At 46.9% G+C, this 16933-nt stretch overlaps 1 protein-coding gene across 1 annotated transcript; it reads left to right on the plus strand.

Moving 5' to 3' along the window:
• The first annotated feature begins 2700 nt into the window (after positions 1-2700).
• On the plus strand, positions 2701-16503 carry LOC117042505. Its single transcript, XM_033142051.1, has 6 exons — positions 2701-2886; positions 6470-7490; positions 9174-9300; positions 9526-9792; positions 12351-13046; positions 15981-16503. Exons 2-6 carry the CDS (start codon positions 6609-6611, stop codon positions 16271-16273), a joined length of 2265 nt encoding a protein of 754 aa, XP_032997942.1. The 5' UTR covers positions 2701-2886; positions 6470-6608; the 3' UTR covers positions 16274-16503.
• The last annotated feature ends 430 nt before the right edge of the window (positions 16504-16933 follow it).

Consider the following 16933-nt stretch of genomic DNA (forward strand, 5'->3'; position numbering starts at 1 on the left):
GACGACAGAGGATGAGATGGTTGGACAGTGTTCTCGAAGCTACTAACATGAGTTTGGCCAAACTGCGAGAGGCAGTGAAGGATAGGCGTGCCTGGCGTGCTCTGGTCCATGGGGACACGAAGAGTCGGACACGACTGAACAACTGAACAACAACAAATATATATACTCTTACGAAACTGCAGGTCATTACAATAATCGTGCCAATGTTCTTACCTGTTTACAATTTATCTGTAAATATTCAATAAACCATTTCCATTCTTTTATAAAAAGTTTGTCTTGATTTCTTATTCTTCCAAAACAAAATAAAAAAATAAAAAATTCCTTCCAGTAGCACCTTAAAGACCAACTAAGTTTGTTCTTGGTATGAGCTTTCGTGTGCATGCACACTTCTCCTTATTCTTCCAGTAAGTTTTGCCATTTCTGCATGTTCTGTAAATTTTTATATCTATTCTTCCATTCTTTTATATCCATTCTTCCTTTGCTGGGACTTTTGCTTCTTTCCATTTTGGGGTGGGTAACATTCTTGCCACTGTAGTAGCATAACATGAATAAGTTTCTATACAGTTTAGGTAGTTCTGTCCCTATAATTCCCAAAATAATTGCTGCATTGTTTTTAATTGGATTATTTTTACACACACACACACGAGACTAGGAATAAATGGACAATTGATGGGATAACTCGGTTGGTAAAGCATGAGACTCTTATCATCTCAGGGTTGTGGGTTCGAGCCCCATGTTGGGCAAACAATTCCTGCATTGCAGGGGGTTGGACTAGATGACCCTTGGGGTCCCTTTCCAATTCTATGGTACATTATTTGTTCTCCCCCAATGGAGAGGTATGGAAAGTCAAGTCCACCAAGCCAGGGTCGGTATGGGACCTGCGATTCTCCACTTGTAAATAAACAATGTAAAGTTAGGAATGTGCAGTGAGGTTGCCCAAGTTTGCCGATGGCAATAAGTAGCTTGGGGTCAGCTCAATCTGCAGAGCATGAGGCTTTTAATCTCAGTGTCGTGGGTTCAAGCCCATGTTGGCCAAAAAGATCCCTGCATTGCAGGGGGTTGGTGACCCCAGGGATCCCTTCCCACTCTACGATTCTACATGATTCCAAAACAAAAAGAGGTTGCAAAGAGCTCCAAAAGGACCACTTCAAAATGGGTGAATGGGTGATAAAATGTGTGCATATTACACTGATCCTGGTCCGACTGCACTGGCTGCCAATTAGTTTCCAGTCCCTATTCAAAGTGCTGGTTTTGACCTACAAAGCCTTAAAACAGCTCAGGACCGCAATACCTCAAGGACAGCCTCTCTTAATATGATCCAGACTCTGTGCTCATCACCTGAAGCCCTGCTTTGTGTGCTTCTTCCAAGTGAAGTCTAGAGGGTAGCAACATGAGAACAGGGCCTTTTCTGCAGTGGGTCCCCATTTGCGGAATGCTCTCCCTAGGGAGGCTCACCTGGCGCCTTCATAATATATGTTTAGGCACCAGTTGGAAACGTTCCACTTCTCCCTGGCCTTTGGCTAAGTAAACAATATATGGCCTTTTAAATGTGTTTATGGGAGGGAGGATTATTGGTTTGTTTTTGTTGCATTATGCATTTTGTGTTTTCGTTTTTGTATTTTTTTTATACATGTATTTTATTTATGCCTTTCAGGTTTATACATTTCACTAATTTTACAATCATTTTGATATTTCAAACCTTGACTTCCTTCCCCCTCTTTCTGCAGTTCCTTTAAAAAAGTTTGATACTGTATCTTGATTTCTTATTCTTCCGGTAAGTTTCTCAATTTCATAGAATCCTAGAGTTGGAAGAGACCACAAGGGCCATCCAGTCCAACCCCCTGCCAAGCAGGAAACACCATCAAAGCATTCCTGACAGATGGCTGTCAAGCCTCCGCTGAAAGACCTCCAAAGAAGGAGACTCCACCACACTCCTTGGCAGCAAATTCCACTGTCCAACAGCTCTTACTGTCAGGAAGTTCTTTCTTGTACTTTGAATCCATTGCCCCATGTCCGCTTCTCTGGAGCAGCAGAAAACAACCTTTCTCCTTCCTCTATATGACATCCTTTTATAGATTTGAACATGGCTATCATATCACCCCTTAACCTTCTCTTCTCCAGGCTAAACATACCCAGCTCCTGTATATTCCATAAATTTTTGTATCCATTCTTCCTTTGCTTGGATCGTTTTTGTTGTTTTTTGTTTTTTTAGGTTGCGAACCTCCCTGTGATCTTCAGATGAAAGGCAGTATACAAATTTAATTTTTAAAAAAGATAATAATAATAATAATAATAATAATAATAATAATAATAATAATAATAATAATAATAATAATAATATGTGTGTGTGTTTAATCTCTCTCTCCCAAAAAAATGAAGAAAGTGGACAGAGGATTTTTCCCCCGTCTCATAATTCGTATGGCTAAGGCAATCCCTCGGGTAAACTGGTCCGAAGCTATTAAGGGGCTTTGCAAGATGTTTCTGTCTTTGCAGCCAAATGCAGAGCTGGGTGGCTGGGTGACAGACGTGGGTGCAGGAGACCAAGGAGGCGCCCTTTGCGCAATTGCGTAATTGCGCCTGCAGCTTGCAACAGCGTGTTTTAGTACAGTATTCTTATTATTGCTCAAGGAGTTAAAGGCAAAGAGCCAGTGCTTCCTAGAAAGAACCCAGTTATTTTATTTTTTTCAAAGTGAGCACCGGATGTCAGCTGCATGCAAGCCGCTTCCTCTGCTGGCCCCGCCCGGAGATGCGATTTCCAAATGTTGCCTCTTGGCAGGGACTGGAGGAGCAGGAAGAGTTGGCTGGGCTCGCAGCAGGAGGAAGGCTCGGAGGGCGACCGTTGCCTGCGGGGCAACTGGGCCAGGGAAGAGGAGGAAAAGGCACAAGGTGACTCAGAGGGAAAGGGGAGGAGGGAAAATGGATTTGCACCTTCGTCCCGCTGAGTTTTAAGGAATTGGCTCCAGCCACTCTGGTTAGCAAGGCGCCCTGGACCTGCTGCAAAATCTCAGAAAATGTGCGTTTCAGTAGCTTGCAGTTGGGCTTAGTTACATCTATTCCTGCATTCATAGAATCATAGTATTGCAGAGTTGGAAAGGGACCCCCCAGGGTCATCTAGTCCAACCCCCCTGCAATGCAGGAAACTCAACTAAGGCATCCATGACAGATGGCCACCCAACCCCCTGGATTGCAGGGGGTTGGACTGTGATTCTGAAGGAGGGCTGAGTGGTTGTGGGGCTGGCTTGATAGCTGGGAGGAAGGGAGGGAGAGAGTTCGAGTTGCGGAGGGCTTACAAAGTGGGTTTCATGGAGGAGAGCTCTGTTAATGGCTACCAGCCAGGAAGGCTGTGTCTTGCTTTTGAACACCTGGAAACCGCAGGAAGGGTGCTCAGATCTTGCTTGCATCTGGTCAGCCACTGTGAGAACAGGATACTGGACTCAATGGGCTCCTGGCCGGATCCAGATTCAGGGCTCTTCTTATGTTTCCAGAAGGAACAGCAAGGCAGAAAGAATGGGTGGGAGCTCTGAATACCAGCTGCCGGCAACCTCTAGCCCAACCCCCTGCAGTGCAGGAATCTTGTTTCCCGACGCAGGGCTCGAACCCACGACCCGGAGATGAAGAGTCTCATGCTCTACCAACTGAACTATCCCGACTGATATTTTGAGATTCTCCCCCCTGAAGGATATAAAGCGATATAGAAATGAAATAACAATGATATTTTGTGCTCAGTTCCTGCTTGTGAGTTTCACCAGAAAGTTCACCTGCTCGCCTGGCGCCAGGCAAAAATGTTCCTCTTCAACCAGGCCTTTGGCTGATTCATATTCTATAGCCTTGGACACGTGTTTGTGAGACGGGAGGGAGTTTTTGTTTTGAACTATTTGCTTGTGTTTTTATCTGGTATTTTTATCCTGTGAACCGCCCTGCCAGCCTGTGATGAAGGGTGGTACTTAAATCTAACAGATAAATAAATAAAAAGTTAAAAGTTGCTCAGGGTGTTAGACTTGTAGGTCTCTTCTTCTGTTCTTGTTGGGGTACAAAGCACAATTCCTCAAAACAACCCATGTGAGGAATGAGCATGCTCAGTGGCTGCAGAATACTGAGCAGCTCTGGGAGTGGAATCCCGAGTGGAAGCATTCCGTGGAGCAACACTTTGTTGCAGTCCTGCTCGGTCTCATATTTCTGTTCCCAGCTCTCTTTCCCCTCTCTGCTCCCCTCCCTCTTCTCATAGCCGAGTAAGATTGTCTTCCATAAACACGGTTTTAAAAGTGAGTCCGTAAGTGACTGTGGAGGCCAATTCTGGATCCACACGTCCTTCCACAGTGGGGACATAGGTTTCTGGGCAGGAGTTGATCATGGTGAGGGTTTGCCAAGCCTGCCTTCCTCTTAGCATGTTTCTCCCTTTCGTCCTGAGTTCGAGTGTCTTCAAAGTCCATGGCACCTTTGGTAAAGGCTGTTCTCCAACTGGAGCACTCACAGGCCAGTGTTTCCCAGTTTTCGGTGTTTATACTACATTTTTTTTTTTTAGATTTGCCTTGAGAGAGTCTTTAAACCTCTTTTGTTGACCACCAGCATTACGCTTTCCCTTTTTAAGTTCGGAATAGAGTAGTTGCTTTGGAAGATGATAATCAGGCACCCGCACAACATGACCAGTCCAACGAAGTTGATGTTGAAGAATCATTACTTCAACACAGGTGATCTATCCTTCTTCCAGTACACTGGCATTAGTTCGCCTGTCTTCCCAAGTGATGTGCAAAAAAATTTCGAGGAGTTGGAGATGGTGTTTATTATTTTTTTAAACAGAATTTATTAGCATTTTCATAATATAACACAAACCCAACCCCACACCTACAAATACAAAAACAAATACAAATACACATAATGTCAGGATTCTTCTTCTTATTTATATACCTTGCAAAAAAAAATATTCTAGTTCTGAATCTTGACGTTTGACTTCCCCCGCCTATACACCTTCGGTTTTAAATCAATATACTGTTTCCTTAACAACTTTTCTCTATAAAAAAAATTAACTTTACTTAAAAAGAAAAAACACAATTGTCTTAATCTTTGCATTATAACCTAGATCATAACCAAGTATTCTTATAGCTAAACTTATTTCTTCTATCCTTTATCATGCTGCTTTTGACTTAAGATTCAATATCTCCTTACTTATTTAAAATAAACTTGTAATTAACAGACTTCACACTCCGATTTCGGATACCATGGCAGACCATTTGGATTATACATTTAATACTTCAACCCACTCCCCCTCTGTCCATTGTCTTTTTCTGTCTTTCACCAGAACCTAATCTCCAGTTGTCTTCCTCTAAGTGTCCACAGGTCCAGGCAACATCCACAACAAACCCCGCATCGAGCCTCAGGGTGTTCATCCCCTCCATTCTGGGTTCCTCCGTTTCTTTTTCTTCTTCTTCTTGTAGAAATCTTAATTCCATGTCCCTTGCCCCCGAGCTGCCACCTCGGAGTCTGGATATTGTAAATTTTCCCGTTCCAGGGCTGCCACCCCCAGAAATCGGTTCCTTTTCCTTTCGGAGTTGCCCAGCCATTTCAAACCATCCTTCAAGCGCCCCTCCCAGCTCTTTGCCAAGGTTTGATTCCATTGTGTAGAACTTTTGAAAAGCCTCCTCTGTGGAAAGTAAGTCCTTTTCATTTATAATTCCACTCAAAACTTGTAGTTTTCGATTAAGCAGTTCCAGCTCCAAGACAGTGAGCATTTCCTCATCCTTTAAACCAGAGTTCAATACCAGTGCGAGCACAAAGTCCAGCATTTTAGGAGGGAGGGTGAGTATCAAGTTTCAGTTCCTGTCTCTTCCTTCCTTTGTTTCAGTTTTTTCCCACGAAAGTCCAAGTCGTCCATTTCTCCGAAGCCGGAGTATAAAGACCAAAACTTCAAATGGAGATATTTTTTCCCCAGTTAACCCCCGAAGGGAGATCTCAGCAGTCTCAGTTTTCAAATTCCAGATACTTTCTATCGATTGTTGTAGCAGCAGTCACTTAAAGAGTTAATTCCTTTCAACTCCCGAAGGGAGGGAGGCGGGCTGCCTTTCTTCTTTCCCCCAGATCGTTCCAGGAATACAAAGAGTCAATCAATTACTCACCGCCTCTGGGTTCTTATCAGCTCATTAAGGACAGGTAGAACTTAGACGCTCATTACAGGCTTTGTCGCCGCATTTACATCCCGGTTGGGGCATGTCCCCTATAGCCCCACTCCCCCTTTACAGGGGGAGCGGGGGAAGGGTTCGGAGCCACAACGGGCACAGCCGGGGAGCCCAGGGTGCGGGACGCTCTTCCCGCACCCCAACCGGAGCCCCGCTATGCGGCTGCAGGGCTCCTAACCCCCGGGATGGACTGGGTGCTTCGCAGCCGAAGCAGCCCACGACCACCCGCAATGGCGTCAGCCGCCGGAAGTCTGGAGATGGTGTTTATAACTCTCTCTCCCCTCTCTGCTCCCTTCCAGGAACAACCCTGTCCCACCACTGCTGGATCTCCTTGCTTCCCTCTTGTCGCCCATTGAATCACCGAAGATCGGCACTCTGGAGAAAGGCAGTGGCCTTGTGGGATAGCCCGGGGTTCCGAGAGACACTTGCAGAACCAAAATGTCTCTCTTTGCTGTGAACTCGTTGGGAGGACGTGTCTCTGAACCGTGGAAGGACATGGCAGGGTTGGAGCTGAAGGGTGCAGAGGTCGGCATCTGGGTCCCGGCTGCTGCCGAGCCAAGAGAGCACGTGGGGATAAAAACGGAAGACCCAGATCCATCGGAGATGATAGAGCAGTTGGGAGATGGGCAGGATGGGGTCCCCCACGTCGTTCAGGCTGGGAGTATCGGGGAATTCCTGCAGGGGTCCACGGATCCGCCTGTCGCTCTGAACTCGAGGGAGGACTTGTTGCAGTGCTGGGAGGCCCAGTGGCAGGAGTTCCTGAGGAAATTGGAGCCTCCTAGCCTGGAACGGGGGATCCCCCAGTCGCCGGAGGAGCCCAGCGTCTGGGACGACGCTAAGTCCTTCCTGGCCTCCTTTGAGCAAGTGGCCGAAGCCTGCCGCTGGCCGCGCGAGGAGTGGGTGGCCCGGCTCCTACCGGCCCTCGGCGGCGACGCGCAGCAGACTTTCGTCAAACTGGAGTCTCGGGACTGGAAGAACTACCAGAAGGTGAAGGCTGCCATCTTGCGGGCCGCGGCCCTGAGGATGGAGAATCAGAGGCAGAACTTCCGGCGCTTCTGCTACCAGGAGGCCGGGGGGCCCCGAGAGGCTTACAGCCGGCTCCAGGAGCACTGTCGGCAGTGGCTGAAGGCCGAGAAGAGGACCAAGGAGCAGATCCTGGAGCTGCTGGTCCTGGAGCAGTTCCTGGCCATCCTGCCACTTGAAGTCCAGGGCTGGGTGAAGGAGCGGGGCCCCGAGACCTGCGCCCAGGCCGTGATCCTGGCCGAGTTTTTCCTCCAGAGGAAGGAACAGTTGGAGCGGGGGCCACGCCGAGCGAGGGAGGTTGGTTTGTGCCTCGTAAGAGCAGGGCGTGTGGCGTGGTGGAAAGGACCAATGGTATTTTCGTTTGAGGGCAGCTGGCAAGGTGTCTTCATGGGGCAGGGGGTGTCCTTCTGGATGCTTGTTGGACTCTGGCTCTCATCAGCCCCAGGCAGCGTGGCCGGCGGTGGAGGATGATGGGAGCTGGAGTCCGACAGCATCTCGGGGGTCACGGCAAGTTCGCCAGGAGATCGATGCCACGCAGGTAAACAGAAGAAGCTGACAAAGACTGGAATTATAGGATTATAGAGTTGTCGGTTAATGCTCATCTTCTCCTTCTAGCAAAGGAAGGTGGGGGAACCTCATCAAATATCAGAGGGGGCCATTGATGTCAGGACTTGGGAAAGATGGAGGCTCCTTCCCCACAAATGGGGGCTTCAGGGGGGGGGGCTTTGCTCTTGCCATCATGCGGCAGCCAGACTGGTGACCAGGATGGCCACCGATACCATATAACACCGGTCCTGAAAGGCCTACATTGGCTCCCAGTACGTTTCCAAGCACAATTCATGGTGTTGGTGCTCACCTTTAAAGCCCTAAACGGCCTCGGTCCGGTATACCTGAAAGAGCGTCTCCACCCCCATCGTTCTGCCCGGACACTTAAGGCACAGCTCTGAGGGCCTTCTAGCAGTTTCCTCCCTGCGAAAAGTGAGGATACAAGGAACCAGGCAGAGGGCTTTCTCGGTAGTGGCACCTGACCTGTGGAACGCCCCCCACCATATGTCAAGGAAATAAACAACTATCTGACATTTAGAAGACATCTGAAGGCAGCCCTGTTTAGGGAAATTTCTAATGTTTGATGATTTATTGTGTTTTTAATATTTTGTTGGGAGCTGCCCAGAGTGGCTGAGGAAACCCAGCCAGATGGGCAGGGTATAAATAAATTATTATTATTATTATTATTATTATTATTATTATTATTATTATTTCTGAAATCCAAATTTCCTTCCTCTTTAGGAATCCAGTTCGTTTTATCCCTTAGAATGCTAAACAGTACAATTACCACCCTCTCTGCATTTCTCTCAAAAAAACGAGGCAAAAGGAGGAAATGTGGACTCTTCACCCAGAACATAGCAACATCTGAGGGGAATCGTAGAATTGTAGAGCTGGAAGGGACCCCCAAGTGTCATTTAGTCTGACCACATGCAGTGTAGGAGTCTCAACAAGCATCCATGGCAGAAATCTAAACTTGATCAAACATGGCCGATGGCCACCCGACCTCTGCTTAAAAACCTCCAAGGAAGGAGATTGTGTGAGCGTACGCAGAAAAGCAGCCATCTGGGCACAGGTGCAGAAACAAATGTGGTCCTCTGAATGCAAAAGGTTCCCTACCCCATGTGTCAGTATTGAGCTGTTTAGCATCACTGGTGTTTTCTCATCCACCTGCTCAGTATTCTTTCACCTGGAGTCTCCAGGTGTCAGTGGACTACAAACCCCATCATCCACAGCTTAGCCCAGCGGTCAAGGATGATGGGATTTGTAGTCCACCCACTCATGGCTGAAGAACACTGTGCTGGGTGACCCTTTTTTATTTTAAACAAGAGGTGCCAGGATTGAACCTGTGGCATTCTGCTTGCCCAGCAGGTGCCCTGCCACTGATCTCATCCCATTCCTGCTCAGGCCTGAAGGTCCTCTTTGCTGTCATTTCAGCCACCGGCGCCATTTGTGAACCCGTCTGTGAGTTCCCCAGTGGCAGACTCTAGGCCGGGGCAGCTGTGCCGGGAAGTCAAGCGAGAGGAAGAGGAGGAGGAGGATGCAGTCAATGTGACCTCACATGGTAAGCAATGGTCTTCATTTCTGGGATGCTGCAGATCTCCTGGAGAGCCCTCAGTGGTTCGTTTGTCAACTCCGTACGACTTCCCCTCCTCTCCTGCTGTCACAGAGAAGGGGAAATGGGGGTTCTTGCAGCTTTTCCTGTTTTGCAAGGCTCACTGAGGTACCACCTTCAGAAGACGACTGGCACATCTCGCGCTGCTCTCTCTCTTTCTCCTTTTTCGTGCAGGAAGAAGGCAGAGGAGCCTAAGCTTGGAGGGCAGAGAGACCCCAGAGCAGTCAGTGGCTGTGGAGCAATACGAGGCCTCAAGGTGGAGGGAAGGGGACGACATCTCCCAGCCTCGCTACGGTCGTCATGGAGGCGAGACTTGGCCCAGGCCTGAATTCCAGCAGAAACATGGCGGAGGGGAGAGGCTGGAGGAATCTGTGCCTCACAGAAGAAGCGGGCTGAGAGAGAGCCAGGAGAGAGGTCAGGAGGCATTTTCAAGTGCCATCAGTAGCAGAATACACTTTTTTTGTGAGCAGGAGGTTCCCCAGTTTGATCCCTGGCATTTCTTATACAGTGGTACCTTGGTTCTAAAACGCCTTGGTACTCAAACAACTTGGAACCCAAACACTGCAAACCTGAGTAAAAAACTGTTTGCAATACGCCGGGTTTTTTTATTGGTAAGAAACACATCAGAAAACAAAAAGAAACTAACCCCCAGCAGTGCTTGATTTGTAACATAGAACACAACTACAGTGGAACTTCAGATTTCCAACGTAATCTGTTCCGGAAGACCATTCGACTTCCAAAACGTTTGAAAACTGAAGCAGGCATTTCCGGAAGCATTTCTGTCTGGAAACTCAATACAGAAGCTGCGTGGCACATTCTGCTTCCAAAAAGCATTCAAAAACCAAAGCAGTTACTTCCGGGTTTTTGGCGTTCAAAAGCTGAAACGTTTGACTTCCGAGACGTCTGAAAACTGAGGTACCACTGTACTTTATAATATGATCGTGGGACCCTGGAAAGTATAAACCAAGCAGCCCCATAAGAACAGGAATCATTCCCAGAATACAATTATAAACGAGCCTCTTACATATGTACCTTAAGTATGTATACAAACCCAATGAGAGGAATGAGCTTGAGCTATTTATATAAGACCTGGTTCAAGGCAAGCAAACTCTCATGTCCTCATCAACACAAGGAAGCCTTTCTCTTTTCCCGTCCTTTCATACTGGTCAGAGTTGAAAATCCCTATTCACGACATTGTTGCGGAGAACTAAGGAAAAATAGCCAGCGCTCTTAAACATCTATCCATATTCTGGGGTGGGGTGGGGGGAGAGAAAAGGTTCTATACTGTACCACATTGAAACGTTCAAATGTTTATTGGATTATCCTTGAATCTTCATGCCGCATTTGCCATCCTCTCCTGCCACACACCAGGGTGATGATGATGATGATGATGATGATGATGATAATAATAATAATAATAATAATAATAATAATAATAATAATAATAATAAATCTTTATTACGGTCATAGACCAGCAAAAGAGAAAATAAAATGATAGTACATAATATAAATATTTCTTAAATATCGTCTTTTAACAATACTATTTCACATCCCGTATTAGATTAAAATTAAGCTAAAATTTAATGGGAGATAATTCCATTTAAGTATTATCCGCTATGGCTTGGTGGACAGCTTTATCGCTATTGTTAGTTGATGTCACTACGCGTCTCAGTCTTGCCGCATGATAGCAAAATTTGGCTACAGTCATAGTTCGCTCTGGGTTGGTGTCCTCAATTAAATATCTAGTCAGCATTTCAATTGAATGGCCTGGTAGATTTTTTAACAGGGGTTCGATTAACTCCTTCCTCAAATCTCGATACAGAGTGCAGTGTAGGAGAACGTGGCTAATAGATTCCATTTCCTTGTGATCGCAAGGACATAGTCTCTGTTCTATCGGGATCTGAAGATATCTATTTGTACTTTTAAAACGGAAAGGGGTGAAACGATCGCAAGAGGTGTTGACATTTTGGGAGGTTGGATGGTTACAATGGAATGGTCACGGGGGTGGGGTGCACATTTCAATTCTTATTTATTTATGATTATTACTTTGTTAAAAGAAATGTATAAAATGTAAATAAATGTATAGAATACTGAAGAAGAAGAAGAAGAAGAAGAAGAAGAAGAAGAAGAAGAAGAAGAAGAAGAAGAAAGGAAGGAAGGAAGGAAGGAAGGAAGGAAGGAAGGAAGGAAGGAAGGAAGGAAGGAAGAAAGAAAGAAAGAAAGAAAGAAAGAAAGAAAGAAAGAAAGAAAGAAAGAAAGAAAGAAAGAAAGAAAGAAAGAAAGAAAGACAGACACTGGCTGCCCATCTACTACTGAAAAGAAATATGTGGGGGGAATATTGTGTCCCTTTTCCTGATTATATTGTGTCCCGTTTTCTAATGCCCCTGCCACACTGTCTTTATGTTATGAAAACTTCCCGCGGGGGCAGGTTGAGAGACTGACCCCAAGGCGGACGAAGCTTCTGTGCCCTCTGGCTTCAGGAGTCCAGGGGCACTGATGATATGCGATTGTTTCCCAGCTTGAAAAACAACACGCACCAGCCAGTAAGGCTAAAACCTACTTTATTGTAGTTAAAGAGCAGAATGTCTCTGCGTAGCCAGCTCATTATTTCAGAGCTGTCTATTAAAGCGTCCTGCATCTCCGATGCAAAACAGAAAGTAAAGAATACAACAGTAAATTACAATGACATCACTTGTGTGGGAGCTGGTATAGCTGCCGTGATTCCCACACGTGAAACATGACTCTTGGTCAGGTGACCTCGCTGATGAGGCTCTTCGCAGCTCGGCTTGTACTGATATCACAACACTTTATAGGGCTCCACCATTGCATTGATGAGGATATGGACAGCCTGGGTGGATGGGAAGCTTTAAGCATGCTGAGAAGGCATGGAATGGAGTATCCCCAAGAGGGGCTCTCCACACACGGCGACGTTTTGCACCTGTCTAATAGCCATCCAGGTTCACCCAAGCAGGCATCTCTTCCCTTTCTCCTCTGGACAGGTTATGGAGCAGAAAATGAGTGTTGGAGGAGGAGCCGACTTTGCGAAGGCCCTGCACTGGTAGAACATTCCGGAAAGGGGTCGAGAGAGCTGGCTTCCGAGAGCGAGGACCAGGAGGTCGACGAGCAGCTGCTCCGGCGGAAGAGGCGGCGGAGGAACCGCTGGGTGGGCCAGGCAAGCACGGACAAACCTCCGCGCCAGCAGAGCGCGGAGGCGGCCAACGGAAACCTTTCCACCATGCAACTCGGGCCGGCCTTTTGCTTGTTGGATGTTATGGAAGGGGACCTGCCCGAACCGGGGACCCCGAAGAAGCGGCGGCGGAAGCCCAACTGGAACATGGAGGAGAAGACGCTGCTGTACAAGCTGGTGGTGGCGAACAAGGAGGCGGCGCTGGGCCTCGTCCCCGGGAGCAGGGCGGCCGCGCGACAGGCGGCGTTCTTTGCGGCCGCAGGAAAGAGGGTGTCTGCGCTGGGCTACTACGAGAGATCAGGCCTCGCCACCCGCAAGAGGTGGAACGACACGTATGGGAACCTCCGGAAGAGGGTCAGGGCCTACCGGCGACAGGGCCTGCCGTTCGACAAAGCGGTGGAGAAAGCTGTGAGGCCCGAAGAGGCGGTCATCCGCCCTCTGCTCTACCGGAAGCGGGTCAAGGCCGCCGGATCGGGTGCCGCGAACCGCGAGTGTCTGCCACACAGTGGTGAGTTGGAAGAGGGTTCTGTTGTGCTTTTAACTTTTTAATATTTTTTTGGTCTGGCTTTAGATGCTACAACTCTCTCTCTCTCTCTCTCTCTCTCTCTCTATATATATATATATATATTTATATAGAGTTGTACCTTGAGTTAAGAACTTAATTCGTTCCGGAGGTCCGTTCTTAACCTGAAACTGTTTTTAACCTGAAGCACCACTTTTTGCTAATGGGACCTCCCGCTGCCGTTGCACCGCCAGAGCACAATTTCTGTTCTTATCCTGAAGCAAATTTCTTAACCTGAAGCGTTATTTCTGGGTTAGCAGAGTCTGTAGCCTGAAGCGTCTGTAACCTGAGGTACCACTGTATATGATTTATTAAATTAAATTTTATATTCACATAGCAGTATAATATTTAAAAGCTCCTGGACTTCCCTCCTCCCCCTGCGAGTCTTATTGTTAATCCTTTCCATCTGCATCTTTTATAATACTGTCATACCTTGGTTGTCAAATTTAATCCATTCTGGGAGTCCATTTTACTCCCGAAACCGTTCAGAAACCAAGGCCGCAGCTTCCGATTGGCAGCAGGAGCTTCCTGCACTCAATCGGAAGCCGTGGAAGCCACATCAGATGTTTGGCTTCCGAAAATCGTTCGAAAACCGGAACACTCACTTCTGGGTTTTCAACGCTTGGGGGCTGAAACGTTTGCCAACTAAGCCATTCGTCAACCTAGCTAGACCGTAATCCAAATTTTTATATCTCCGTTATGTCCAAAATTCATCGTTGCACTACAAGTGTTATTCCAACCCCACTAACGATTTGAACTGTTTACAATTGTTTTTAAGATAAATTGTAAGTTTCCCAGATGCCTTATTAAAATTTTGGTCTTCTTGATTTCCGATTCTTCCGGTTACTTTTGCCACGCTGCCATTCTTTTTAATGATATAGTGGTATACAAGTAATTGGGGTGTTAGTGGAGGGGTGCTACCTCTGGTAGGGAACTTGTTGTGCTCCTTCTGGGTGACAGGTTGGAGGGGGCAAAGATGATCCCCCAGGCATAATGCAGGAACGTTTCAGCCTGTCTTCCAGCAGGCAGTTCCAAAGCAGTGTCCTCGACATTTAATGACCCATGCCTTGCTATAGACACCGGGCACATTCTCTGATATCTTGCAGAGTCAAATAAAAGTGGAATGAGGCAGAGATATGTGCCACAAGCTAGGTTTGTTACTGACTAAAAGGCAGAGTAAAGAAAACATGTCCTCTCTCTGTGAGAGAACTCCGAAGAAGGAACAACAACAGGAAACAGGTATGGCAACATCCATTCCCCGTGATTCCAATAATCCGTGTGGAATATATAAACACAGTCTCGTGACTGCACAGTGAGAGGAAATAGAAACCTAACACTGGGGTCATTTGTCCACCTTTGGTCCCCACCTGCACTCAGATCTCACCTGTGGCTCCTAGAAGCTGTCACCATGCGACAGAGACCACAATCCCAGGAAACTGCTTTCACTGGCCAGGCAAACGAGGTGAGAGTAGCCGATGGGTTTCAAACTCTCGGTGAGTTACAGGCTTCCCCTGCACACGAAGACAGGCTCCGGTGGTCAGAGCGGACAAGATCAAGAGTGGGCCCAATGGTCAAAAAGGCAGTTTCTGCACGTGCCGTAGAGGGAAGTGAGAGGAAGATGGGGCCCGTCCACCTGGGGAGGTTGCCCGTCTTGGAGAAGAAAAACTCCTAGAACCTCTGCTGTCTTGTGGGATATCTCTGGGAGAAGAAAAAGCTAAGGAGTAAACCCCACACAAATTCGGAGTCCCTAAGGTGGTTGGATGGTACCTGGGAGGAGGAGGTGTCAGAAGCCAAAGAGTTTAGTGAGCAGGAAGAAGCTGTGGCAGAGAGAAGTCCAGAATCAGAGGCAGAAGCTGAAGCTGAAACAGGAGAGGAGGGAGACCAAGAGGCAGAGAGAGGGAAGGGCACAGTTATCTCCCCCTCCTGCTGCAACCAGCTCCCAACCTCCCTGGTCTCCCAGAACCAGAAGAGGCATGAAAAGGGCAGAGGAGGGGTTGGCTGCCCACAGGTGCAGTCTCAGATTTCTTGGGGAAACCCCTGGAAAAGAGGAGACATAGCCAGCTGTGGGGACCTGCTTCATGAGAGCAACACCTGAGTTGCCGTGCTCTGTAGGCCCGACACTCCTATGCAGCTCATGTTTTGCTAATAAAGAGCTGTTGTTCTTTATTTTTATTTGTACTTTTCAGATATATACATTTCACTGATTTTACAACCATTTTGACATTTTAAAACTTGACTTCCTTCCCCCACTTTCTGCGGTTCCGTAAATTTATTTTTAATATCTTCTGCATATGCAAATTAACCTACTCATTTATTTATCTTCTTTACATATATAGCTGCGGTTATTACAGTAATCCTGCCAGTGTTTTCATCTGTTTACAATTTATTTGTACATATTCAACAAACCATTTCCATTCTTTTATAAAAAGTTTATCTTGATTTCTTATTCTTCCGGTAAGTTTCAACATTTCTGCATATTCCGTAAGTTTTTGTATCCTTTCTTCCTTCGCTGGGACGACTTCTTCTTTCCATTTTTGGGAAAGTAACATTCTTGACGCTGTAGTCACATGCATGAATAAATTTCTATACAATTTAGGTAGTTCTATCCCTATAATTCCCAAAAGAAAAGTTTCTGGGTTGTTTTTTACAAACGTTATTCTAAACATTTCATTGTATATCATTCCCCAGTAAGCCTTAACCTAGTAACAAGACCACCACATATGACAAAAAAACCTTGCTAATAAAGAGTCAACTCTCGTTTGCTGGGTGTGATTTACTGCTGGTTGGCTCCTGCAAAGACTTAGTGCATCTTTACAATCTGAGGCAGGATGGGTGTGTAGCTTGGCCCCCACCTAACCAGACCCTCCTCTTTCGTTCCAGCCCTGCCAGAGGACCCCACAGACTCGGAGGACGACTCCACGCCCCCCGCCTCAGACAGAGAATACTCACCAGCTACAAAGGGGCCGCTGGGGGCTTCGCCAGGAGCCGGCCTTCGTCTTAGAGGCAGCTTGCTGGCACAGCCGCATTCTCCAGCCGCCGAAGAGGAAGTAGCAGTGGCATGGAAAGATGAACGCTCAGCAGGCGTCCAGCAGGCGTCCGAAGTGTCCGGCAACTGCTGCCGTTGGGACGACCGGGGCCGGATAGGGACCTTTGGCAGTCGGCTGTCCCTGTGACAAATTTTTGGTGCTCCTAGCTTGCTCTTCTCCAAGGAAATCTCAGTTGGATGTTTTCGGTGCAATCCTGCCACCGAGTTAACTGTACGCAGCAGAGGCTAGGGACCTTTATCCCAGCAAACGGTGCTGCAGCATTGCGCCTTTCCACCAGCACTTCTGCAGTTGGTGGGATCATTCCTGCATTGCAGGGGGTTGGACTAGATGGCCCTTGGGGGTCTCTTCCAATTCTACACTTTTAGAATTATTATTCCCAGGGATTGTGAATGCAACAACCCTGATTTCTCCCTCCTCGTTTAATTTTTATTTACTATACTTCTGGTTTCCTTATTTCCTACATGCCACTGAAATGTGGTTTCGATCAAATAAAAAGAACTTTTTAAAAAACAAAACACAACACCAACATATAGCACTGCCACCTTGGATATTTAAGTATCCGTTGTAATTTGAGAAAATGTGCATGGAGCGAACTATGCAACACCCAACAGGAATTAAGGAAGGAAATGAATGGGTTTTAAATCTCTCGGGTAAGAATAAATGTAATTGAGCCAAGTTTTTTTGTTTTTTAACAGGCTTCTGTTTGTTTTGTGTTAAATGAAATGTTCCTATTTTGTCATTTAGAGTTTTAGGGGTTGTAATCCTATGGGATAGATTTTCAAGCAC

This window comes from Lacerta agilis, chromosome 2, assembly GCF_009819535.1.
Source record: "Lacerta agilis isolate rLacAgi1 chromosome 2, rLacAgi1.pri, whole genome shotgun sequence".
NCBI classification, from domain to species: Eukaryota; Metazoa; Chordata; class Lepidosauria; order Squamata; family Lacertidae; genus Lacerta; species Lacerta agilis.